The sequence below is a fragment of the Natrix helvetica genome (genome assembly GCF_964273705.1).
Source record: "Natrix helvetica genome assembly, chromosome: 14".
NCBI lineage: Eukaryota > Metazoa > Chordata > Lepidosauria > Squamata > Natricidae > Natrix > Natrix helvetica.
The window spans coordinates 10813197-10838385 of NC_138564.1; the positions used below are offsets into that span (position 1 = coordinate 10813197).

General features: G+C 44.8%; 1 protein-coding gene across 1 annotated transcript in view; it reads left to right on the top strand.

Annotated features, from left to right (window-relative positions):
* The first annotated feature begins 3484 nt into the window (after positions 1-3484).
* SRRM4 (serine/arginine repetitive matrix 4) overlaps positions 3485-25189 on the top strand; it is a 72092-nt gene continuing 50387 nt past the window's right edge. Inside the window, exon 1 of the mRNA XM_081966282.1 lies at positions 3485-3821. Coding sequence (XP_081822408.1) covers positions 3688-3821 — 134 coding nt within the window. The 5' untranslated portion in view covers positions 3485-3687. The remainder of the gene's footprint in view (positions 3822-25189) is intronic.

Genomic DNA, 25189 nt, shown 5'->3' on the forward strand with positions numbered 1-25189 from the left:
CTTAAGTCCTGAATATTCACCTTTGGCCATTGTTTGTCAGAACGCCATGCAAAATCTGTTAGTTCTTTCCGCTGAACACTAACTTCTGGGTTTCCATAGGAAGCTCGTCCAAGCAATTGAAAATAAAGCTATTTTCTGGGTTCATAAAGTATCTTGCCCTATAAATTAATCGGCCCGCAGTAGCACAACACACAATGCCAAGGGCAGGAGTGGAGAAGGGGAAACAACCAATGTCACATTAACCAAGCTTAGCCGATTGTGTGATGCAGTAGCTTGGTCTTTAATTGTCCTGGTTGAGCAAGGAATGTCAGTTCTGCTAATATCAGATTTTGGCAGCTTAAACTAGCTTTTTGCTCCTTCAGCAAGCTGAGGTTCTCTTGGCTCTAAATTCACCCCCAGTCCTAGTTATTAACCTCCTGCCTCTAAATCTGGAAGGTTTTTGTCATTCTATAACTGACTGTTAAGATTTGGGGGGGGGGACCACTTGTGCCTGTTGTGAGGCTTATTCTGACATCATTCCTGTCCTCTCTGTTTATTTTATGGCGAACCATCTTTGCAAATCCCAGTTAGAAGCATGAAGAGCCCTAGAAATGCAAACCACTTAGATTTTTGCCATCTGGGACAATCCCTTAGTAAGGGAAAATAACCCGGGTTGGATTCAAAAGGAGAAAATACGATCCAGGGACTTGGACTGTATATTAAGTAATTAGAGGTAGCCCCTCCGACTTACAACAGTTCGTTTTAGTGTCGTTTCAAAGTTAAAACAGCACTGAAAAAAAGGACTTAGGACCATTTTCCGTGGTGGTGCAGTGGTTAGAATGCAGTATTGCAGGCTAACTCTGCCCACTGCCAGCAGTTTGATCCTAACTGGCACAAGGATGACTCAGCCTGCCTGCCTGCCTTCCTTCCTTCCTTCCTTCCTTCCTTCCTTCCTTCCTTCCTTCCTTCCTTCCTGCGTAGTAGTTAGAAAGCAGTATCGCAGGCTAACTCTGCCGTCTGCCAGGAGTTCAATCCTGACTGGCTCAAGATCGACTCAGCCTTCTGTCCTTCCGAGGTGGGTCAAATGAGGACCCAGATTGTTGGGGGGCAATATGCTGACTGTGTAAATGCTTAGAGGGAAAGTGCTGTAAACTGGTATTTACTTTAAGTTAAAGTGCTATTGCGTTGCTCTTCCTTTCCTCCTTCCTTCCTTCCTTCCTTCCTTCCTTCCTTCCTTCTTTCCTTCCCTCTTCTTTCTTTCTCTTTCTTTCTTTCTCTTTCTTTCTTTCTTTCTTTCTTTCTTTCTTTCTCTCTCCTTCTTTCCTTCCATCCGTCCATCCATCTATTCATGATGACGTAGTGGTTAGAATGCAGTATTGTAGGCTGACTCTGCCGACTGCCAGGAGTTCGATCCTGACCGGCTCAAGGTTGATTCAGCCTTCCATCCTTCCAAGGTCAGTAAAACGAGGACCCAGATTGTTGGGGGCAATGTGCTAACTCTGTAAACCACTTAGAGAGGGCTGTAAAAGCCCTGGGAAGTGGTATATAAGTCTAAGTACTACTGCTATTGCTAGGCAGTTGTCAGAAGTCAACACTGATTCAAACAGACAGCCGGAGGGGAGAGGGGGGGGCTTAGATTAAAACTAATCTAAGTGAAAGCTTTCTGAGTAATTTGGGAGGTGTGTCCCCTCAATTTAATAGAGCATTTCGACAGACAGAACTTTATTTTGGTCATTGACCAATAAAAACCCAATCAATAAAATGTACAACGCAGAGCAGTTGCCTGACAGCAAGAGCTATGATCAACCGTTGGTGGGCAAAGCTTCCCCCGCAACGGAGCAAAAAACGGTGCTTCAAATTTATCTCGATTATCATTTCACAGGTAGCGCAGACCCTGGCTAGCCGAATGCTTTTCTTTTAATTTAAATTTATTTAATGAAAAAGAGCAGCAGGCAATGAGCTTGAGCATTAAATCCCCAGAAACTAGAGGCGGCATTAGGAACTACTTTGATTTTAAGATAAGGGTGTTTTTTTTTCCTTTTTACTGAATTTACCTTCTGCAGCAAAACCTCTTTCCCTATTGGACAATTTCTGAGTTGTGATACGGTAGATAAGTCCATACGGCACCGTTTCTGATGGCTGGGACTCCAGCTCCCTCTCCGGAAGAGGCTGTGGTTAATGGGGGGGGGGTGAAATCCAGTGTGTGTGTGTGTGTGTGTGTGTGTGTGTGTGTGTGTGTGAGAGAGAGAGAGAGAGAGAGAGAGAGAGAGAGTGAACACACAAAAGAGGGCAGAGAATTGAAAAGAACACCATGCCTTGCTAATTCATAGCAATTCCCTACTGCCCGATTTATCTGGTATGCTTATAGGCACAACTTTTAACAGAATGGAATGGAATGGAGTGGAGTGGAGTGGAGTGGAGTGGAGTGGAGTGGAGTAGAGTAGAGTAGAATAGAATAGAATAGAATAGAATAGAATATGGAATGGAATAGAATAGAATAGAAAAGGGAAAAGAGAGAGAGAGGGAGGGAGGGAGGGAGGGAGGGAGGGAGGGAGGGAGAGAGAGAGAGAGAGAGAGAGAGAGAGAGAGAGAGAGAGAGAGAGAGAGAGAGAGACTTCTCCCTTACCCGCCAGAGCTTCTTAGCTCAAGGGGCTGACAGTTGGCACTCCTCCCAACCAGAGAGAAGCAGGTTGGAGAAAGCGGATTTGGTTGGCAGCTGACAAATTGGCTGGGCTAGTATTTGTGTGTGTGTGTGTGTGTGTGTGTGTACCTCCCTCCTAACTGTGTGGGGAAGTTGCCAAGACTTGGGGCCCACAAACAGCTCTGCTGTCCCCCCCTCCCACTTCACTCGACCACGAGATGGCGAATCTGGATGGTTTCATCCTGCCCAAGTCCTCCCTCCTCCTCCTCCTCCTCCTCCTCCTCCTCCTCCTCCTCCTCCTCCTCCTCCTCCTCCTCTCCCTCTGCTCCGGACTTAAGTGGGTCTCCACGTGTTCGCCTGGGTTTGTTGTTTGTTTCTTTATTGGATTTATATGCCGCCCTTCTCCCAAAGGACTCAGGGCCCGTGCCTTTGTGCGCGCCCAGGCAGCCAGCTGGGAGGGGAGAGGCTTCTGCGCCTTGGTCTCCTCCCTTCCCCAATTCTGTCCTCCGCTCTGACTCAGCGCCCTCGCCTCGCCCCCTTCCCCTCCCAAACTATTGACAAGCACACGACCACCCTCGGCACCGCCTCGCTCCGGAGGGGGAGTGGGAGGGACGCATCTTTTGTGATGCCAATCGGAGCGAGCAGCGCGCCTGTCTTTTGTGTCCCTTCCTGAGACAGACGGAGGAGGAGAAGGGAGGAGAAAGACAGAAAGGGGGTGGAAAAAAGAAAGGAAGAAAGGAAGGAGGAAATTGAGCGTCCCCTCAATTGTTCGTCGGGTGGAAGGAAGGAAGGAAGGAAGGAAGGAAGGAAGGAAGGAAGGAAGGAAGGAAGGAAGGAAGGAAGGAAGGAAGGAAGGAAGAAAACGCCTCGGTCAAGGTAGCCCCGTAGCTGGATCGAGAGACAGGAAAAGCCCCCCTTCTCCTCCAGGGTCGTCTCCTCGGGAGTCCCCCACCCAGGGTCTCAATCCTGCCCCCTCCTCTTCCTCCTCCGGGCGCCGAGAAACCCCACGCGCCCTTCCTGGATGTCCACGCGGGGAGCGTTTTCAGCACCAGGGAGAGCTCAGCGACATGGCCAGCCTACAGCAAGGCGAGAAACAGCTGTTTGAGAAGTTTTGGGAAGGGACCTTCCGCGCTGTGGCCACCCCCAGATTGGGAAGCACCATCATGACCAAGATCACCTCCCGTACCAAGCCCCTGGCCAGGTAAGACCTCCGTCCGGCCGCTGTTGTGACCTGGAGCTAGAAGAGAACCAGGTCGCTCTGCTGATTCGCGTGTTGACACCTTCTCTGTTGGGGCAGCCCATGGACCAGAAGGATGTTCTCATTGCGGGAGGTGGGGATTACCCTTGGGCAGGGTCGAAAACTTTCCTCAAGGTCCTGGGTAGCAGAGAGAGATTTTGGCCTCTGACCCTTGGGTGCAGCAAATCATATTAACGACAGTGGCCACCGCTACATCGCTTTGCGTTTATTACAATTCGTATTATTTACAACTCCGGCTTTTAATGGCATTGTATTGTGCTTCTGTTAATATTGCTACCGCTGCTCTTTATTTCTGCGGTCTATTTCGCTTGGATCGGCCGCTGGGTGAATCTTCTTTCGGACTGCTTTGGTTTGAGTTGGTCTGGGATGCTCTTTTCAGATGAGTTTTCCCTTGGACGACAAGACCTTCTCCTTCTCTTCCACGCCACCTCAAATATTCACGGGACAAGCCACGAGCCAAAGAAATAACATGATTCTTAAGCTTACCATCCAGGGATGGTAAACATCCTTATGGATACTGAAGGTCACTTTTGACCCAAGAGTATCCAGTTTTCTGACAGGTAGATAGAGATAGATTGATCATAATATGGATCTGACGTGACCTTCAAAGATCCAGACAGGAAGGGACATGGCCACGACGCAGAGGTGTACAAACCGTTTGGCTCAAAAAGTGAAGGAGGAATAGAACTATTTTCCTTCTGTCTTAAGCTGCGTCTACCGTACCAGTTTCATGCATTCCTGAAATCAAATTCTAGCAGGGGTTATTTCAACGGTGGGAGGAGATAAACACCCCTGGGATTTCTCACAAGGGATATTATGGATTAAGAAAGATCCATGAAGAAACTAGACGTGATCTATCCCTCTACGGTGTGTTGGTTAAGGTTGTTGGTCTTTGACAGTGAAAACCTAAGTCCACATTCAGCCATGGTTTCTTCCTTGGATCGGTCATTCTGCCTCCTTCCAGCCTATTCCCATGTGGTTGGGAGGAAAACTAAGGAAGAGAGAGAGAGAGAGAGGGATATGCATATAGCTCTGGAGAAAAACAGGACTTCTGAAGACTAGAAACCATCATATGATTTCCCGGAGGAGGAACTCCAGTGATGGTTTCATCCAAGCTATTCTGCCATTACTCAGCTGCATGTCTGGAGAAGATGTCTCACCTAGGAGCTTCCTGAAGGACAACTAGGTGTAACCTCTTGTCCCTGGTTGCAAACAGGGATGTTCTTGATAGCTTCCCTGTCTGTTTTTTCCCATGAAGTGGCCCAAAATAACATTTGCTCCTTAAGGAACAAGAGCGGTGGGATACATCATGTGTGTTGTATGAAAAGTGCTGGAATCGTTTTTCCATTTGCTTTCAAGATATTTGACAGGATGCCTCCTGAGAGCAATATTTTGCCATCCCTGACAGCAATATCCTGAACATCACAGTGCTCTAGAGGAGAGGCCTTGTGAAGTGAGGTCAGAAGTGAGGAAGCTTTCAGAGAAACGAGTCTCTTCTCAACGCAGGAGCAGGAGACTACAAAATGTGCACCATTGCATCCCATATTTACACAAAGTTGCTTCTGTTCTTGCTGTTGAGAGGAGTTTGGAAGGGGCTGTTTATTGAACAGCTAAAACGACCAAGGTTGCTTGGCCTTGGCCAAGGTTGGCTTTGGTCAACATTTAGAGAGAGTGTGAGAGATTAGGAGAAAATTGTAAAGTTCTAATTTAGGGAAGGAAGGAAGGAAGGAAGGAAGGAAGGAAGGAAGGAAGGAAGGAAGGAAGGAAGGAAGGAAGGGGGGAGAGAGAGAGAAAGGAAGAGGGAAGGAAAGAAGATAGGAAGGAAGGAAGGAAGGAAGGAAGGAAGGAAGGAAGGAAGGAAGGAAAGGGAGGGAGGCAAGGGAGAGAGGGAAGGAGGGAGGGAGGAAGGAAGGGGGAGAAAGGAAGGGAAGAAGGAAGGCAAGGGAGGGAAGGAGGAAGGAAGGAAGGGTGGGAGGAGGGAGGGAGAGAGGAAGGAAGGGATAAACCACCCAGAGTCATTTGCTGTGAGTAAGACAGTTATGTATAGTTACAGAATAATAAAGTTGGACGGGGACTGGAGGCTAAAACATAGGAAGAACGGTTGCAGGAACTGAATATGTCTAGTTTAATGGAAAGAAGGACTAGGGGGGACATGATAGCAGTCTTCCGATATCTCAGGGGTTGCCACAAAGAAGAGGGAGTCAAGCTATTCTCCAAAGCACCTGAGTGCAAAACAAGAAGCAATGGGTGGAAACTAATCAAGGAGAAAAGCAACTTAGAACTAAGGAGAAATTTCCTGACAGTGAGAACAATTAACCAGTGGAACAACTTGCCACCAGAAGTTGTGAATGCTCCAACACTGGAAGTTTTAAAGAAGATGTTGGGTATCCATTTGTGTGTAGTGGTGTAGGGTTCCCTGCCCGATCAGGTGGTTGGACTAGAAGATCTCCAAGGTCCCTTCCAACTCTGTTACTCTATTCTATTCTATATTAGAGGTCTTAGTCCAACCCCCTGCTCAAGCAGGAGACGTTCCCCAGTGTGAGGAAACCTCTTCTTAATTTTAGATTGGATCGCTCTTGAAACAATCTTCTTATTCAGCGCCTGATCTGTGATAAACCTACACCCGATCCTTGATCAGTAATTTAAAAAAATAAAACCAGTTCATTACCACTTCAAAGCCACTCTTCTACAGCATTGCCCCGAAATGTCTCTTAGAGTTGAGTTTGACTTGGCCGAGTCTTCGCTATGTTTTCGTATGGTCTTCACTTCAAAATGGCAGGTTTTTTTAAAAAAACAGTCGTGATCCAAAATCTGTAAATCTGAATGCTTGGGCCTCCCTTTGTGGGTCTTGATTTCTTTTGCAAGAAATTAATGTTTCTTTTGGGGGGGAAACAGGGGTTTTTATATAAAGCGAAGCCTTGTTACAAGGGGATGTGGAGGAGAGGTGGCTGCAAGTGAGGATTTTCGTGGGCTTTGTTGACTGTTCTTCTCTAAAAATTGTTCTGCGTTGCGGGATAGGATGACTCTTTCCGATTTCAAACGGGAGACGATCCGCTGGATAAAACTGCTTTCTTTTTTGCCTTCTTTATTTTGGCTAGCTCTTCCCCCCCCCCTCCTTTTCTAATCTGACCCTTGGATCATTTATTGAGGAATTTTCTTCCTGCATTTCCATGGTTTAGACACAGCGATGGACGTGTTTTAAACGGCTTGTGGTTTCATTTTAATCCAGCCAGTCGGAGTAGTTGGAAATTTCTAAAGAACATGGTTTTTTTTTTTTTTTCAAAAAAGGAAGCAACGGCCAGAAAACAGTGTGGTTTAATTATGGGGGGAGACCCCCAAGGTCAACTCAGCTGCCTTTCTTACATCTGTTCTTCCCTCTCACTGTTTATCCATCAATCCATCTTGAAACCTTTCCCTTTTGTTCTTTCCTCTTCTCTCCATCTCAGTGTCCCATCCGTCCGTCCATCCATCCCTCTTACTATCCTTCCATCCATCTCCATGTCCATCTCAAGTCTCTCACTGTCCCCCCCACCCTTCCCTGCCACTTACTGTCCATCCAGTCATCTCTCCATCCCACTGACCTTCCCTCTATCTCCATCACCCTCTCCAGCTCTCTCAGTCCTTCCTCCATCCTTCTGTCTCACTGTCCATTCATTCTTCCTCTATCCCACTGTCCTTCCATCCCTCTCCATCTTCTTTCCAACCATCTCACTGTCCTTCCTCCCTCCCTCCCATTCAGACATCCCTCCCTCCCCATCCATCCATCAATCCATCCATCCATCCATCCCAACATCCTTCCATCCATCTCCATTGCCCTTTCTAGCCATTTTACTGTCCTTCCTCCTCCCTTCCTCCCTCCCTCTGTCATCCATCCCTTCTTCCTTCCATCCTTCCATCATCCATCCACACATATATACATACATACCATCCTTCCATCCATCTCCACCACCTTCATCTCCAACCCCTCTTCCTGCCTGCCCTCCCTTCTCCCCCCCCCCCCGACTAGCTCAACCTCCAGACATAACTGCCAAAACTTTAAAAGTGCCCTGTTGCTTTTTAAGGTAAGCATCTAAATATACCCAGTGGAATCTCCCAGTGGTATTTTTTTCCCCTTTTAATAAAACAAATACCCCCTCAAAACCTATGAGGGAAGAACCCTCCCAACTGAGAACAAATGACTTTCTTAAGTTGCAAATTCCCAAACCTATTTAAAAGTAAAGGTAAAGGTTCCTCTCGCACATATGTGCTCGTCGTTCCTGACTCTAGGGGGCAGAGCTCATCTCCGTTTCAAAGCCAAAGAGCCAGCGCTGTCCGAAGACGTCTCCGTGGTCATGTGGCCGGCATGACTCAATGCCGAAGGCCCACGGAACGCTGTTCCCTTCCCACCAAGGGTGGTTCCTCTTTTTCTACTTGCATTTTTTACCTGCTTTCGAACTGCTAGGTTGGCAGAAGCTGGGACAAGTCACGGGAGCTCACTCTGTGACGCGGTGCTAGGGATTTGAACTACCGATCTTCCTGATCGACAAGCTCAGCATCCTAGCCACTGAGCCACCACGTCCCGTTCAGCCCAACCTATTTATGGACAGCTAAATTATCCCGTCCTTTTTTGGGGGGCAGTAAAACTCTTCAATCATTTCTCAACAGCAGGACTTTCCCCTAGTATTCATAGTAATACAATAATTTTTTTGGGGGGGGGGGATTTCAAAATCCCAAAATCCCCTGGAGAGAATTTCCTCCTAAATCTCCCCCAAGTGACATGTAAAAAACCAGAGAGATCGTTTTTGGAGAGAAGTTTCTTTAGCACAGAACCAACATTTTACAGCATGTCCTCGCTTCGGTAACCAGGTATCCCCTTTCTCCCCTGGGAATTTCACCAGCAATTGTTTTGGTTCCTCCTCCGGGGAAAAAAAAAGGCAGATTCTCTTTCGCCAAAGTTGAATGACAGAGAATAGTGGCCGTACGGTAAGCAGCCTTTCGGAGTTACGCCCAGGGAAGGACGGGGAAAAAAACCCTGGCGTGTTTGTGGAATAACGCTGTGCGTTGGGCCGAAAGCTGTCACTCACACGCGAGCGTCCATCACTCAAAATGTTAGTAAGTCGGTAAGAGATGAAAGGAAGGAAAAAGGAGATTGTGATGCAGTGAAGAGGAATCGCTTTTCATCGCTTGGCAATCTGTGACATGATAGCAGCCTTCTGGGATTTGAGGGGCTGTCGTTGAGAATACGGAAGGTCAAGCTATCCTCCAAAGCACCCGAGGGCAGGACAAGAAGCAACGGATGGAAACTAATCAAGGAGAGAAGCAACCTGGAACTAAGGAGAAATGTCTGAGGACAATCAATCAACTTGCCTCCGGAAGTTGTGAATGCTCCATCATTGGAGGTTTTGAAGAAAAGACTACATGGCCATTGGTCTGAAATGGTCTAGGGTCTCCTGCTTGAGTAGGGAGTGGGACTAGACTAGACTAGACTAGACTAGACTAGACTGGACTGGACTGGACTGGACTGGAATGGAATGGAATAGAAATAGAAATAGGCTGCATCAACAGAGGGATAGAATCAAGATCACGTGAAGTGTTAATACCACTTTATAATGCCTTGGTAAGGCCACACTTGGAATACTGCATTCAGTTCTGGTCGCCACGATGTAAAAAAGATGTGGAGACTCTAGAAAGAGTGCAGAGAAGAGCAACAAAGATGATATGGGGACTGGAGACTAAAACATATGAAGAACGGTTGCAGGAACTGGGTATGTTTAGCTTAAGAGAAAGAAGGACTAGGGGAGACATGATAGCAGTGTTCCAATATCTCAGGGGTTGCTACAAAGAAGAGGGAGTCAAGCTATTCTCCAAGGCACCTGAGGGTAGAACAAGAAGCAATGGGTGGAAACTAATCAAGGAGAGAAGCAATTTAGAACTGAGGAGGAATTTCCTGACAGTGAGAACAATTAATCAGTGGAACAGCTTGCCTCCAGAAGTTGTGAATGCCCCAACACTGGAAGTCTTTAAGAAGATGTTGGATAGCTATTTGTCTGAAACGGTATAGGGTTTCCTGCCTAGGCAGGGGGTTGGACTAGAAGACCTCCAAGGTCCCTTCCAACTCTACTATTGTATTGTATTGTATTGTATTGTAAATAGAAATAGAAATTAGGATAGAATAGAATAGAATGGAATGGAAACAGAAATAGAATAGAAATTAGGATAGAGTAGAGTAGAGTAGAGTAGAATAGAATAGAATAGAATAGAATAGAATAGAATAGAATAGAATAGAATAGAATAGAATAGAATGGAACAGAATAGAATAGAATAGAAATATGATGGAATGGAATAGAATAGAAATAGAAATTAGGATAGAATGGAATGGGGATGGAATAGAATAGAATAGAATAGAATAGAATGGAATGGAATGGAATGGAATGGAATGGAATAGAAATATGATGGAATAGAATAGAAATAGAAATAGGATAGAATGGAATGGAATGGAATAGAAATGAAATGAAATATGATGGAATGGAATGGAATAGAATAGAAATGAATAGAATAGAATAGGAATAGAAATATAATGGAATGGAATAGAATAGAAATAGAAATTAGGATAGAATGGAATGGGAATGGAATGGAATAGAATAGAATAGAAATGTGATGGAATGGAATAGAATAGAAATAGAAATTAGGATAGAATGGAATGGAATAGAAATGAAATGAAATATGATGGAATGGAATGGAATAGAAATAGAAATAATGGAAATGGAATAGAATAGAATAGAAATCAGGATAGAATGGAATAGAATAGGAATGGAATGCGAGTGTGAGTGTGAATAGCATAGCATAGCATAAAGTTGGAAGGGACCTTGGAGGTCTTCTAGTCCAACCCCCTGCACTACACCATTTCACACAAATTGTTGCCCAACCTCTTCTTAAAAACCTCCAATGATGGAGCACCCACCATTTCTGGAGGCCAGTCATCCCACTGACTCGTTGCTCTGACTGTCAGGAAATTTCTCCTTAGTTCCAGGTTGCTTCTCCCCTTGATGAGTTTCCGCCCGTTGCTTCTTGCTCTGCCTTCACTCAGAGAAGACGGGGAGGGTTTTTTAAAAATTGGAGAAAGAAACATCAGCACCTTGTACTTCGCGGATGACACTCGTCTGACAGACCAGCTTGCAAATGATCCGCGGGCTGCAATAATGAAAGTCAAGGCGCAGAGTGGAGGGGAAAAAATGAGAATATGATTAAATATCAGGAAGACCAAATGACTGACAAGTGCAGCAACCTTAGAACTGACAGTGGGGATATTGGAATGGTATTTGGGCTCTGCTTTTAGGGTCTGCTGTCAACTTGGGGGTCTCCAGGGGACGTCAGCTGATGAGACGGTGCCATTTTCTAAATCAGAATCAAAATAGGGCTGGTAGGGACCCTGGAGGCCTTCTAGTCCAGCCCCCTGGTCAAGCAGGAGATCTAATGCCCTCTCCTTGCTTTTTAATTATATATGTTTTTTTGTTGATTGTTGTTTATATTGCTAACTTATCATTTCTTATTTGTAAGGCACCCAGAGGCATGTTTTATGAGATGGGCAGCTTGATAAATACAACAGATTAAAAAAACTTTGGTGCCCATATTATGATAGGGACGTGGTGGCTCAGTGGCTAAGACGCTGAGTTTGTCAATCAGAAAGGTCGGCAGTTCGGCGGTTCGAATCCCTAGCACTGCATAACAGAGTGAGCTCCCGTGACTTGTCCCAGCTTCTGCCAACCTAGCAGTTCGAAAGCACGTAAAAAATGCAAGTAGAGAAAGAGGAACCACCTTTGGTGGGAAGGGAACAGCGTTCCGTGCGCCTTCGGCATTGAGTCATGCCGGCCACATAACCACGGAGACGTCTTCGGACAGCGCTGGCTCTTCGGCTTTAAAACGGAGATGAGCAACGCCTCCTAGAGTCGGGAACGACAAGCACATATGTGCGAGGGGAACCTTTAACTTTACCTTTACCCATATTATAAAAAAAGACATTGAAGCTCTGGAAAGAGTGCAGAAAAGAGCCACAAAGATTATGAGAGGGCTGGAAGCTAAAACATATACAGAACAGTTGCAGGGATTGGGTACGTATCTAGTTTACCGAAAAGGACTAGGAGAGACACGATAGCAGTCTTCCAATATCTCAGGGGTTGCCCCAAAGAAGAGGGAGTCAAGCTATTCTCCAAGGCACCTGAGGGTAGAACAAGAAGCGATGGGTGGAAACTAATCAAGGAGAGAAGCAACTTAGAACTAAGGAGGAATTTCCTGACAGTTAGAACAATGAATCAGTGGAACAGAAGTTGCCTCCAAAAGTTGTGAATGCCCCAACACTGGAAGTCTTTAAGAAGATGTTGGATAGCCATCTGTCTGAAACGGTATAGGGTTTCCTGCCTAGGTAGGAGGTTGGACTAGAAGACCTCCAAGGTCCCTTCCAACTCTGCTATTGTATTGTATTGTATTGTATTGTATTGTATTGTATTGTATTGTATTGTATTGTAACCCTTTGTCCCGGATGGTACTATAGGGTCTCCTGCTTGAGCAGGGGGTTGGACTAGAAGATCTCCGAGGTCCCTTCCAACTCTCTGTTATTCTGTTTAGAAGCCGTCTTCCTTTTCTGGGGTGAATTTATTTCTTGGTCTGCTCAGCTTAAACGCAACTGGCAAGTCACCAGATCATGGGCCAGCCTCTTCTCCTGGCTGACAGCTTGTGCAATTTGGAACATCTCCCTGACCTTTAGCTTGACCCAGCCTTCCAGTCGCATTAATTCATTTGGTTCCCCTGGTCCTTGCCCCCCTCGGGGCAGCAGAAAATAAATCTTCTGTTTGACAGCTTTTCGTCCCCAACAGGACGCTATCATCATGCTGTCATGAAATTGGCTGTCCCCCTCTTGCTGATGTCTCTCTCTCTTTCTTGCGCCTCTCCGTCCCCCTGTTCCAATCCCTGCAGCCTTCCAACATCCCTCCAAGGGCAATGGGGATGGATCCTAGTTGAGTTTTTTTCACTCCTGGAGGTCCACATGTGGGGAAAAGGCCCTTTGAACAAACAGGGCAGCTGAGGACAACGGCCGCCTGTCACTCCCTGCAAGGTTGGGGAAACAGACGGAGGGGCAGAAGAGGAAAAATAGCCAGGAATTGGACCTTGGGGAGGAAAAAGCTACACACTGAGTAAGGCTGGGAGGCATTATCTGAAGTCCTTGCTTTGTCATTGCCTTGGGTGAGCGCGATTAATTTCATCCACGGATGCCCAACGAATCTGAGCCCAGGCTGCGGTTTTCAGAGAGGAAAACACTCGGAAGGCTGGAAGCTGGCTGCTGTGAAGTTTCCTAACGATGCCGTAACTGATTCATAATAATCGAGCCAGTTTTAATACAAGAAACAGTGATTTATTGACAGCTTCTCACTAGGCAAGATTTATTCGCAGCCATTTCTTTGCTTTATCTGCTTCTGAACTTTACCCCTGTTCCTTTCCTCCCCTCAGTCTGTGTCATAAATCACGTTACCCAATAGTTATACCCATCTCAAACCAGCTAGATGGTTTTGGGGGGGAGGGAAGAAGGTTATTCGGGAAATTTACTGCTACCCAGCTAATCCCCAAATTCTTATTGTCAGGACAGCTAGTTCTCGACTTGCGTCACTTTCTTTAGTGACCATTCAGAGTTACAACAAGGGCACTGAAAAAAAGTGACTGTCGAACCAATGCTAAGTATACGGTGGAGGTTGTAGTAGCCCCTGGAGACAGCAGAATGGAAGAGAAAGACTTGGAGAAAATCAATCAGATCTAAAGACCAGTGGGCACCAATCATGATAGGCCACTTGAGTGCAATCCCAAAACATCTGGAGCAGCCCTTGAACACCGCCGACATTGAAAATCCATGGTTGGTCAATTACAAAGGGCAGTTTGAGTTGGAACAGCTTTCATCCTGCAAAACATAGAATACCATCAAATAGCAACATCTGCCTCTCTCAGGTCCTTTGATAGGTGGACAGAAATCTAGTTGGTGACCCACCAAAATACTACTACTACTACTACTACTACTACTACTACTACTACTACTACTACTAATAATAATAATAATAATAATAATAATAATAATAATAATAATAATAATAATAATCAATGTCTCTGAGAAGAGAGGGAAGAGAGGAAAAGAAGAAAGAGGGAAGTAGAGGAAGATTGGGGCGGATAGGAAGAGGAGAGAGGGTACGAAGGGGAAGAGTTAGAGAGGAGTAGGGTAGAAGGAGGGGAAGAAGGAAAGGGAAAGGAGTGGAGAAGAAAAAACTAGAGAAGAGAGGGAAGAAGAGGGAAAGAAGAAAGAGGAAAGGAGAGGAAAATTGGGGGGATAGGAAGAGGAGGAGAGAGGATATGAAGGGGAAGAGTTAGAGAGGAGTAGGGTAGAAGGAGGGGAAGAAGGAAAGGGAAAGGAGAGGAGAAGAAAAAAGTAGAGAAGAGAGGGAAGGAGAGGGAAAGAAGAAAGGAGAGGAGAGGAAGATTGGGGCGGATAGGAAGAGGAGGAGAGAGGGTACGAAGGGGAAGAGCTAGAGAGGAGTAGGGTAGAAGGAGGGGAAGAAGGAAAGAGAAAGGAGAGGAGGAGAAGAAAGTAGAGGAGGGAGGGAGGGAGAAAAGGAAAGGAAAGAAAAGTAGAGTGGAGGCAAAACGAAATAGGCGTATGGGATGGTAAGCAAAGCAATTCCGATCACATATTTAAATTTTTTAATATGGGAAAAATGAATGTTTAAAAGTGTTAAAACGTGATAAGAATAATAAGTAAGAGAATTATATACTTGTAAATGTGTGCATGAGACTAAAAATTTTAAAAAAACTTTTTATATATAAAAATATGTCTGGTTCAACTGCAGCTTCACCAGTTCTCTTCCCCATACTGATGTTCAGTTTCCAACAATGAATGTCTCCCTCCCTTTCCATTTTTGCTGTCTCAGCCTGCTTCGTGGGTAACGAGGGCCTGCAGGCAGCACTTTCTTTCTTTCTTTCTCTCTCTCTCTCTCTTATTCCGCTTGTTTTCCTGGAATTTACGTGGCTGAGGGCACTTTGTAAGCGCTGGAAACAGAGCAATCCTGCAAAAAAGGAATAAAAAGAGCAGGAGGGGAGAAGGAGTGAAAAATGCAAACAAGATCGGCGAAAACATTCACGCAAAGCTCTCTTAGAATGAGAGAGAAAGAGAGAGAGAGAGAGAGAGAGAGAGAGAGAGAGAGAGAGAGAGAGAGAGAGAGAGAGAGAGAGAGAGAGAGAGAGAGAGAAAATCTGTCCGATAAGATAAATTATCCTTCCATTTTCCCCTGTCCTCTGGATCAAAATCCCTCCCCAAGATCCATATGGCTCCTATTTTGTCCAAAAAACACACTGAAAACCTGGCACTTTCCCCAGGACTTGATGTATAGGGGAGTTTTTGTGCAGTAGAACATACAACGTTGAATAATAGGGTTGGAAGGGACCTTGGAGGTCTTCTAGTCCAACCCCCTGCTGGAGCAGGAAGGTCCTAGGCCATTCTGGATCAACATTTGCCCGATCGTCTCTTTAAAACCTCCAGCGATGGAGCCATCAGAAAGGCAAACTGTTCCACTGATTGATTGTTCTCTCGGTCAGGGAATTTTCTCCTTAATTCTAAGTTGGATCGCTCTTTGATAAGCTTCCATCTGTTAGTTCTTGTCCTGCCATCAGGTGTTTTGGAGAATAAATCAATTGCCTCTTATTTGTGACAGCAACTCAAGGACTAGAAGACAGCTATCATGTCCTTCCCCCGCCCCTCGCCCCAACAAGAAAAGAGAAGAGAGAAATGGATTGGAATGGAATGGAATAGAAGAGAAAAGAGAGAAATGGATTGGAATGGAAGAGAAGAGAAGAGAGAAGAGAGAAATGGATTGGAATGGAAGAGAAGAGAAGAGAAAAATGGATTGGAATGGAATGGAATGGAATAGAAGAGAAGAGAAGAGAAGAGAAGAGAAGAGAGAAGAGAAGAGAGAGAAATGGATTGGAATGGAAGAGAAGAGAAGAGAGAAAAGAGAAATGGAATGGAATGGAATGGAAGAGAAGAGATGAAAAGAGTTAGAAAGGACCTTGGAGATCTTCTAGTCCAACCCCTGCCTAGACAGGAAACCCTACACCACTTCAGACAAATGTTATCCAACATCTTCTTAAAAACTTCCAGTGTTGGAACATTTATAATTTCTGGAGGCAAGTTGTCCCACCAATTAATTGTTCAAACTGTCAGGAAACTTATCCTGTTTTTTTTTTTATGTTTGCAATTGGTGACAGAGAATAAGTTCCCCCCCTCCCTCCCTCCCTTCCTGAGAGAAAATGTATCTTCCTCCCTTCCTTTCCATTTTCCTTCCTTCCTCCCTCCCTTCCTCCCTTCCTCCCTCCCTTCCTTCCAGTCAACGTATCTTCAGTTTATTTCCAAACAAGCCGAAGACTCTTAGATACAATCAAAATGTGGGGCTTCGTGACCTCCAAGGTCGGCTCCTACTTCCAAGCTCCATTTGTCACCCCGTCTATTCAACCCAACTCCGTTTTCTGCTTGCTTTTTATTTTTGACAGCCGGCAGTTACGTCAGAGAAGGTCTGTCTCTGGATGTAAAGCTCTTATTGGAATAGATGGATGTTTTCCCTCCGAGCCGTAATTGATAGCATTACCAGATCTCTGGGAGGGGGTGGGGGAGAAGGGCCTGCTCCATTTCTTCCAGCAAGATAAATATATACCATAAGCATGGAAGCGGATTGTTATTGTCTGTAATTTTTTGAAAGATGGACGTTGGAGTCCTTGCTCAGGATGCGATGCAATTTGTAACTCAAGACAGAGCGGCCCTGTTCCTTGTTGGTTAGGAAATAAAGCGGAGAGCCAGGATGCAAATGGTATATAAGATGTCTTTTGATTTGTTACATCCAATTAGGCCCATATAGATATAGAGATAGAGATAGAGATAGAGATAGATAGATAGATAGATAGATAGATAGATAGATAGATAGATAGATGATAGATAGATAGATAGATAGAGAGATAGAGATAGAGATAGAGATAGATAGATAGATATAGAGACTTTGGGTGAATCATCAGGTGGAGGTGAGTTCTAGTCCTGCCTTAAGCAAGAAAACTTTATCTCCCTCTCTTTTTAGATGTCCCAAAAATGAAAGAAAGAAAGAAAAAAATCCACCGAGATCCAGCATTGAAATCAAGTGGATTAGAAACAAATTAAATTCACTCGGTGTGGGTGACAGTTTTTGAAATGTCACCAAATGTTCAATCACACCCTTTTCTTTTAAGCCTGCAGGGAGAAGTTTGAATGAAAAAAAGAGATGTTGGGAGGAAAAAATACATCAAGATTCCCTACTAGAGAAAATTATCCAGGGCAGACAAATGAGTTATTTTAAATAAAGATGTTTTCCCCCCTTGTCCATCAAGAAGATGAACTGGAATACTTCTTTATTAATGTGGTTAGGAAAAACGCTGGGTTTATATTAGGAAACCCAGGAATATATTTCAGAGACCAATGCAGACAGGAAATAATTAATTTCAAGGGGGAAGAGGAGGAGGAAGGGAGGGAGAAAGGCAGAAAGGAAGGAAGGTGGAGAGTACAGGAGAGAGGGAGGGAGAAGAGAGGGAGGGAGAAGAGAGGAGAGAGGCAGGGAGGGAGGGAGGGAGGTGGAAAGTACAGGAGAGAGGGAGGGAGAAGAGAGGAGAGGAGAGAGGGAGGGAAGGAGGGAGGGAGGTGGAGAGCAGAGGAGAGGTGGAGAAGAAGAGAGGAGAGAGGCAGTGAGGGAAGAAAGAAGGTGGAGAGCACAGGAGAGTGGGACAGAGAGGAGAGAGGCAGGCAGGAAGGAAGGTGGAGAGCACAGGAGAGAGGGAGGGAGAAGAGAGGAGAGGAGAGAGGGAGGGAAGGAGGGAGGGAGGTGGAGAGCAGAGGAGAGGTGGAGAAGAAGAGAGGAGAGAGGCAGTGAGGGAAGAAAGAAGGTGGAGAGCACAGGAGAGTGGGACAGAGAGGAGAGAGGCAGGAAGGAAGGAAGGTGGAGAGCACAGGAGAGAGGGAGGGAGAAGACAGGAGAGAGGGAGGGAGGGAGGGAGGTGGAGAGCACAGGCAGCGGGAAGAGAGGCAGGAAGGGAGGGAGGAGGAGAGCACAGGAGAGAGGAGAGGAGATGAAAGGGGGGAGAGGAGGAGAGAGGGAGGGAGGAGGGAGAGAGGCCAGGAAGGAGGGATAAAAGAGAATAGAGGAAAGGAAAGGAGAGGAGGAAGAGAGGAGAGGAGGAGGCGGGAAGGAGTGAGTGAGTAAGGAGGATAGAACAGGAGAGAGGGAGGAAAGAGAGAGGACAGGAGGAAGAGAGGAGAGGAAGACCAGGTGGACGATTTCAGTTTCTATGGAAGTGGGAGCACCACGGAAGGAGATGGACCAGGCTAGAGACGGATTGTGGTGGAGAAAAGTCTGTCTGCGTGGGGGCTAAGAACAGACCACCGCTGGATGGCACATAATCAATCCATCAATCAACGAAAAGAGATTAATGCAGGTGACGGATATCTTACGCAATCTAAATCAACGTTTTAGAGGCTTCCTTGACCAACCGTTGGAGTTCGTGCCCGTCTTAGCCCAAAGGATATTCCCCCACCCTCTTGCCCACCCCCCCAAAAAAGGAAGGCCGAATTCTTGGAAAATCTCTCAGGTGGATTTCTTTAGCAAGCCAGGATGAGTTTACTTTAGCATCTCTGCCTACCAACCTATAATGATGCCCTGGAGGAGCAGGGGAAATGTTAGTCTGTGGCAAGTGACATCTGCATGTAAATCCCCCCCTTCCCCCTTTTGGAGGCTGGTGGGGGGGAGGCAGCCAGATGGCCTCTTAAGTCAGTCACTTGAGGTTGGGGAGAGAGAGAGAGAGGGAGGGAGAGAGAGAGAGAGAGAGAGAGAGAGAGAGAGAGAGAGAGAGAGAGAGAACAAGAATCTTTTAACCCTTCATCTTCTGCCAAAAATGGCTAGGAAACACAGTTTCTGAGAAAGGAAATGGATTTTTAGCATCCTCTTTAAAAGAATAACAGAGTTGGAAGGGACCTCGGAGGTCTTCTAGTCCAACCCCTTGCTTTGGAAGGAAGCCCTATACCACACCGGACAAATGGTTATCCAATCTCTTCTTGAAAGCTTATTTGTCTCTTTATTTGTTATCAGGTGGCTCAGTGGCTAAGACGCAGAGCTTGTCGATCAGAAAGGGGATTGGCAGTTCAGCGGTTCGAATCCTTAGCGCCGCATAACAGAGTGAGCTCCTGTTACTTGTCCCAGCTTCTGCCAACCTAGCAGTTCGAAAGCACGTAAAAAATGCAAGTAGAAAAATAGGGACCCTCTTTGGTGGGAAGGGAACAGTGTTCCGTGCGCCTTCGGCGTTGAGTCATGCCGGCCACCTGACCACGGAGACGTCTTCGGACAGCACTGGCTCTTCAGCTTTGAAATGGAGATGAGAAGCACCCTCTAGAGTCGGGAATGAGTAGCACATATGTGCGAGGGGAACCTTTACCTTTTTACCCTATTTGTCTGAATCGGTTTGGGAAATTTGGTTCTTTATCGTGGATAAATCATTTTTCAGCGCAAAAACGGCCTAAAAACATCCCAGAAAATGGCCTGAACATTTCTTTTTGGGCCTTTTTGGGGGCTCATTTTCTGACACTCTGACACCCATGAAATCCAGCTGACATGCACACCGAGAGGGCTCTGCATGCCACCACTGGCACATCTGCCATAGAGGTTCACCATCATGGCATTATAGTAACCGTACATTCTAAAATAAATACATACTGGACAAGCAAGCAAGTAGAAGATCAACATTAACCCTTCCCCTGCAGTACGTTCCTCGTTTGGCTAATTAATCTCTCTTCCCCCATCCGCCTACCCACCCCCTGCCCTTGTTCTCTGACCTTTGATGTTAATTGATACCGAGTGGCCTTTATTCCTCGCCTCGCCCACCTCCCCCTGCTCTTGTTCTTGGGGGCATCTGCTCGGCGAGGGGAGGAAGAGGAGGAGGAGGAGGAAGAAGAAGCCGGCTGGTGAACCTCCCGTCCGCCTGTTTGCCATCTGCTTCAACCCTGGGCTCCTTCTCCACCCCGGTGAGCAGAATCCTTAATGAATTAGGGGAGCATCTGTCCAACAGCAAAGGATGGTTTGTGTGTGTATGCTTGTGTGTGAATGGTAGGGGAGGAAGAACAAGAGATTTGGGGTAGGGTGGCAACAAAGGAAACAAGAGAGGAAGGGGGGAACTCCCCACAGTTAAGAGCCTGGCTCTTTTTTTGAGTGATCCTTGACCCAAGACTGGAGTCATAAATGGACATTTCGAGGGGAATGCTGGGGGGCAAGCCAGACCTGTAATGGGAAGCCCACTCCCCTCCCTGCCCACACCCAGGGAGGTAGGAGATGGAGAAGGGAATGCAAATAGATGCCGGGATGACTGGAACGGATGGGAAAGGATGGTTGGAGGAGGAAAGAGTTTGCATCCTCAGAACAAGGAGTTTCAAGTTTCCGTTCAATCCCTGGCTGCCATCTGCCTCTTCGCTTGGGCTTATTCCCCATATTATCCGTCATCGTCTGAGGACAAACTTTGAACAGTTCAACAGCACAGCTCGGCTTCTAGTCTCTCTTATTGGTCAGAGCCTGAGGTGGAGTTCGACGCAGGACCATATATGCCTACGAGAGATAGCCAATGATGCAAACTGACCGGAAGGGAACTGGATTCCAATTAAATTAAATAATTAAAGGAATAAAATGAAATAGTGAGGTAAAGTAACATAAAACAGTGAGGTAAAATAAAGAATAATAAAATAGTGAGGTAAAGTAAAAGAAAGAATAATAAAATAGTGAGGTAAAGTAAAATAAAGTAAGATTAAACAGTGAGGTAAAGTAAAATAAAACAGTGAAGTAAAGTAAAATAAAGAATAATAAAACAGTGAGGTAAAGTAAAATAAAACAGCGAGGTAAGTAAAATAAAGAATAATAAAATAGTGAGGTAAAGTAAAATAAAGTAAGATTAAACAGTTAGATAAAGTAAAATAAAGTAAAATAAAACAGTGAAGTAAAGTAAAATAAAGGATAATAAAACACTGAGGTAAAGTAAAATAAAACAGTGAGGTAAATGTCCATCATTTCTTCCAACAGTAAATAAAATAGGTAAAGTAAAATAAAACAGTGAGGTAAGTAAAATAAAGAATAATAAAATAGTGAGGTAAAGTAAAATAAAGTAAGATTAAACAGTTAGGTAAAGTAAAATAAAGTAAAATAAAACAGTGAAGTAAAGTAAAATAAAGGATAATAAAACACTGAGGTAAAGTAAAATAAAACAGTGAGGTAAATGTCCATCATTTCTTCCAACAGTAAATAAAATAGGTAAAGTAAAATAAAACAGTAAGGTAAACTAAGCTGAACTAAAATAAAATAAAATAAAACAAGGTAAAGTAAGATGAAATGCAATTTTTTTTTTTAAAGAGTAAAGTGTAAACTAAGCTAAAGTAAAATTTACAAAATAACGTACGGTAAAGAAAAATAAAGGAAAAGACAATAAACACAAAGCAAAGTAAGATAAAGTAAACTAAAATAAAATAAAAAGTGAAATAAAATAGTAAGGTAAAGCAAGCTAAACTTAAAATAAATAAAAAATAAGATAAAGTACAGTACAGTAAAGTAAAAAAAATAATATTAAATTAAAAAAGAAAGTAAGGTTAGGTTAAGAAAAATAAAATACAACAACAATGAAATGAAGTAAGGTAAAGTAAACGAAACTTGAAAAGTAAAATAAAATATAAAATAAAAGGACATCACAAAAAACCCTCCCAAAACATAAATCCAGGGCTTCAATGTGCAGACTTTTTTGCAGACGAAGTATTTCTAGCCAGCTTGGATGCGTCATCAAGCATATGTCATTTTTTTAAAAAGGAGGTGCAAAAAAGATACCACTTTGCATGCATTTGCATATTTTTAGGGACTATTTTTATGATGAGGCTGAGCTATTTTAGTTCACACTGCTCAGTTGGGCCTGGGCAGCTGTGAGGTGAAGAAAAGAACAGCACGGAATTTATGAATGCTCAAGAGAAGCAGGTTTATTCTGGCTGGGTTCTCACAACTCCATCCAGGTGATTCCATCCAGCCACCTCCTTCTCTGCCGTCCCCTTCTTCTTCTTTTGCCCTCCATCTTTCCCAGCATGAGGCTCTTCTCCAGGGAGTCCTTCCTTCTCCTTAGGTGGCCAAAGTCTTTGAGTTTCCTCTTCAGGATCTGGCCTTCTAAAGAGCAGGCAGGGTTGATCTCCTCTAGGACTGACCGGTTGGGTTGGATGGCCTTGCAGTCCAAGGGATTCGCAGGAGAGTCCCTTGGACTGCAAGACTGGGAAAACCAGTTGCAAAAATATTCTTTTAGTTTTCCTCTATGAAAAGTATTCAGAAGTGGTCCTTGCCTGGCCTTAGGTTAATTTGAGTTTTTCAATATATATTCACATTCCGTGTCTTGCAAATACCCTAATAATACTTCTGTATTATTATTATTAGGCAGGAAACATCTACAAGAAAACCACCAAGCTCAGAGAGAACCAAGGACCCTACAGTCCTCCTCCTCCTCCTCCTCCTCCTCCTCCTCCTCCTCCTCCTCCTCCTCCTCCTCCTCCTCCTCTTCCTCCTTCTCTTCCCCCTCATCTCCTCCTCCTCTTCTCCTCCTCCTCCCCCTCCCCCTCCTCCTTCTCCTTCTGAGTATCTGAGTTTCATCTTCAGGATCTGGCCTTCTAAAGAGCAGTCAGGGTTGATCTCCTCTAGGACAAACCGGTTGGATCGCCTTGCAGTCCAAGGGACTCAATGCAGGAGTCTTCTCCAGCACCATCATCCAAAGGCCTCCATTCTTTAGCTATAATTTTATTCCTATTTCTAACCTCAACCGAGTGGATCAGTTATGCAAAGTCAGCAGTTCTCTGAAATTTAAACCCTTTCCTTAATCTGTACAATTTGTCTGGAGAAGAGGTCCTTGTATTCTGGGGAGTCAAAGTAAGTCTGCATGGACTTGCAATAAATAACAAATTACCGTTCAATAGAGAAGTTAATGGCCATTATATATGGCATTAGCTAACTTCCTTCCGAGATCTGGCCTTCATTAAGATCCTAATTCTTCCTGCAATTAAACACTAGGCCTACATGCTTTCAAGGGATTGATTCTTCGACTGTTTCTGTGGATGAATCTGTGCTGGATGTTCAGAGTAGGTTAATGCTGTTGGCACTCGGAGATGAGGACACTGAGTTAAGCTGAAGGGAAATGGGACAGAGAGCATGGAATAATAGAGTTGGAAGGGACCTCAGAAGTCTTCTAGTCCAACCTCCTGCTCGCGCAGGAGACCCTATGCCATTTCAGACAAACAGTTGTCCAGTCCTCTTCTTGAAAGCCTCCAGTGATGAAGCTCCCACAACTTCTGAAAGCAACTTCTGTTCCATTGGTTGGTTCCATTCTCACTGTCACAAAGTTCCTCCTTATTTCCAGATTGAATCTCTCCTTGGTCAGTTTCCATCCATTATTCCTTGCCTGGCCTTCCGGTGCTTTGGAAAATAGCTTGACCTCCTCCTCTCTGTGGCAGCCCCTCAAACTTACCATAAACAAATCCAGTAAGATGCACTTCAATGGTGAGAAAAGTAAGATCTGGCATTTAGGGACAAAACCCCTAAATACACAGGTACGGAATAGGCCACAAGGTGAAACATTAAAATGTTAAGATAATAAATACTAACCTTAACATTTTCTATTGTGGGGAAATGGAAGGGGAGATTGTACGGAGTTAGATGCTATGTAGCCATAACAACATTCTTTCTAGAAAGCCAAGGTCATCCTTTGTCTTTGTACCTCTGCACCTGACCGGAACTGGATAGGTGGAACTGCCAACATGGTAGTGGGAGATTGGACCATGGGATGGACTTGTGGATGTGGGGGCAAGATCTTGAACTTTCAACTGGGTGGGGAAAACGGGGAAGCTTTCTGATTCTGGTTTTCCCAGATGTGCCAACATGGCATCAATTGGAACTTTGAGCAATCCTTTGCCTTGGACTCTGATGTACTTTTGGGTGCTATTTGAAACCCTGACATTGACAATAGCAGTCTTCCAATATTTGAAGGACTATAAGAGAACAAGGAGCCAACCTATTCTCCAAAACACCAAAGAGCGCGAGAAGAAGCAACGGATGGAAGAGAATTGAGGAGAAATTTCCTGCAAGTGAGAATAATTAATCAGTGGAACAACTTGCCTCCAGAGGTTGTGGGTGCTTCAACACCGGAGGTTTTTGAGAAGAGATTGGACAACTATTGGTGTGAAATGTTATCGAGTTTCCTGCTTGAGCAGAGAGTTGGACTAGAAGACCTCCAAGGTCCCTTTCAACACTAATATTCTGTGGGTCTTCAGTGCTGCCTGGTTTTGAAGACATCTAACAAGATCTCCCAACACATTATGCTTGCCACCATGATTGAAAAGCAGAACAATGCCAAAACAAAAAAACAAAAAACCCTTGGTCTACTGTTGTGACAAGACTGTTTTCAATTTTTACAAAGCAATATTTTCTTAAGCTCAATTTTTCTTCCCTGTTTTAAACCACCGCTGACAGCATGATTGGGAACCTCCTCCAGCTGTCTAAACATTACAATAATTTAAACATCATTGATTCATTGGTACTACCAGGTTTTTGGAAGCATCGGAGAACTGCCGTAAGAAGACCTGTATTTCTTTCTCCTGTTTGTCTCAGCCATAGCCATGTTTAATAAGAACAAAGCCATGTGAAGGATGGGGCGTTCGGGGAACTCTCGGATTGAGGAGAATTACTAACTACCTCCAATTTATCACAGGGAAATTGTTCACTTGAGGCTGTGTTGCAAGCATCTGGAGAATTCTAGGAGACACTGCTAGGCTGGACGGGGTCCTGAAACCTCAAAAAAATGTACAATGTAATGGTCAAGAAAAGTCAACAAAACAACGTGACTGTAGAAGCATCCCTTGATAACCCAATTCATTTGAACTATTCGAAGAGTTAAAGCGGTTGTGTCTTAATTAGCAAATGCCCCTGTCTCAGTGAAGGAACCTGTCGTCACTCCTGCTGTTGTATATCTCCTGCAACCACAAGAGGGGGGGGGGGGAAGGAAAGCAAGAGAGAGGAAGAGGAAAGGCAGGAGGGAAGGAAGGCAAATGGAAAAAGTAAAAGAGAGAGAAAGAAGGAGAGGGAGAAAGGGGAAAGGCAGGAGGGAATGGAAAAAGTAAAAAAAAGAGAGAGAAAGAGAGAGAGAGAAGGAAAGCGAGAGAGAGGAAGAGGAAAGGCAGGAGGGAA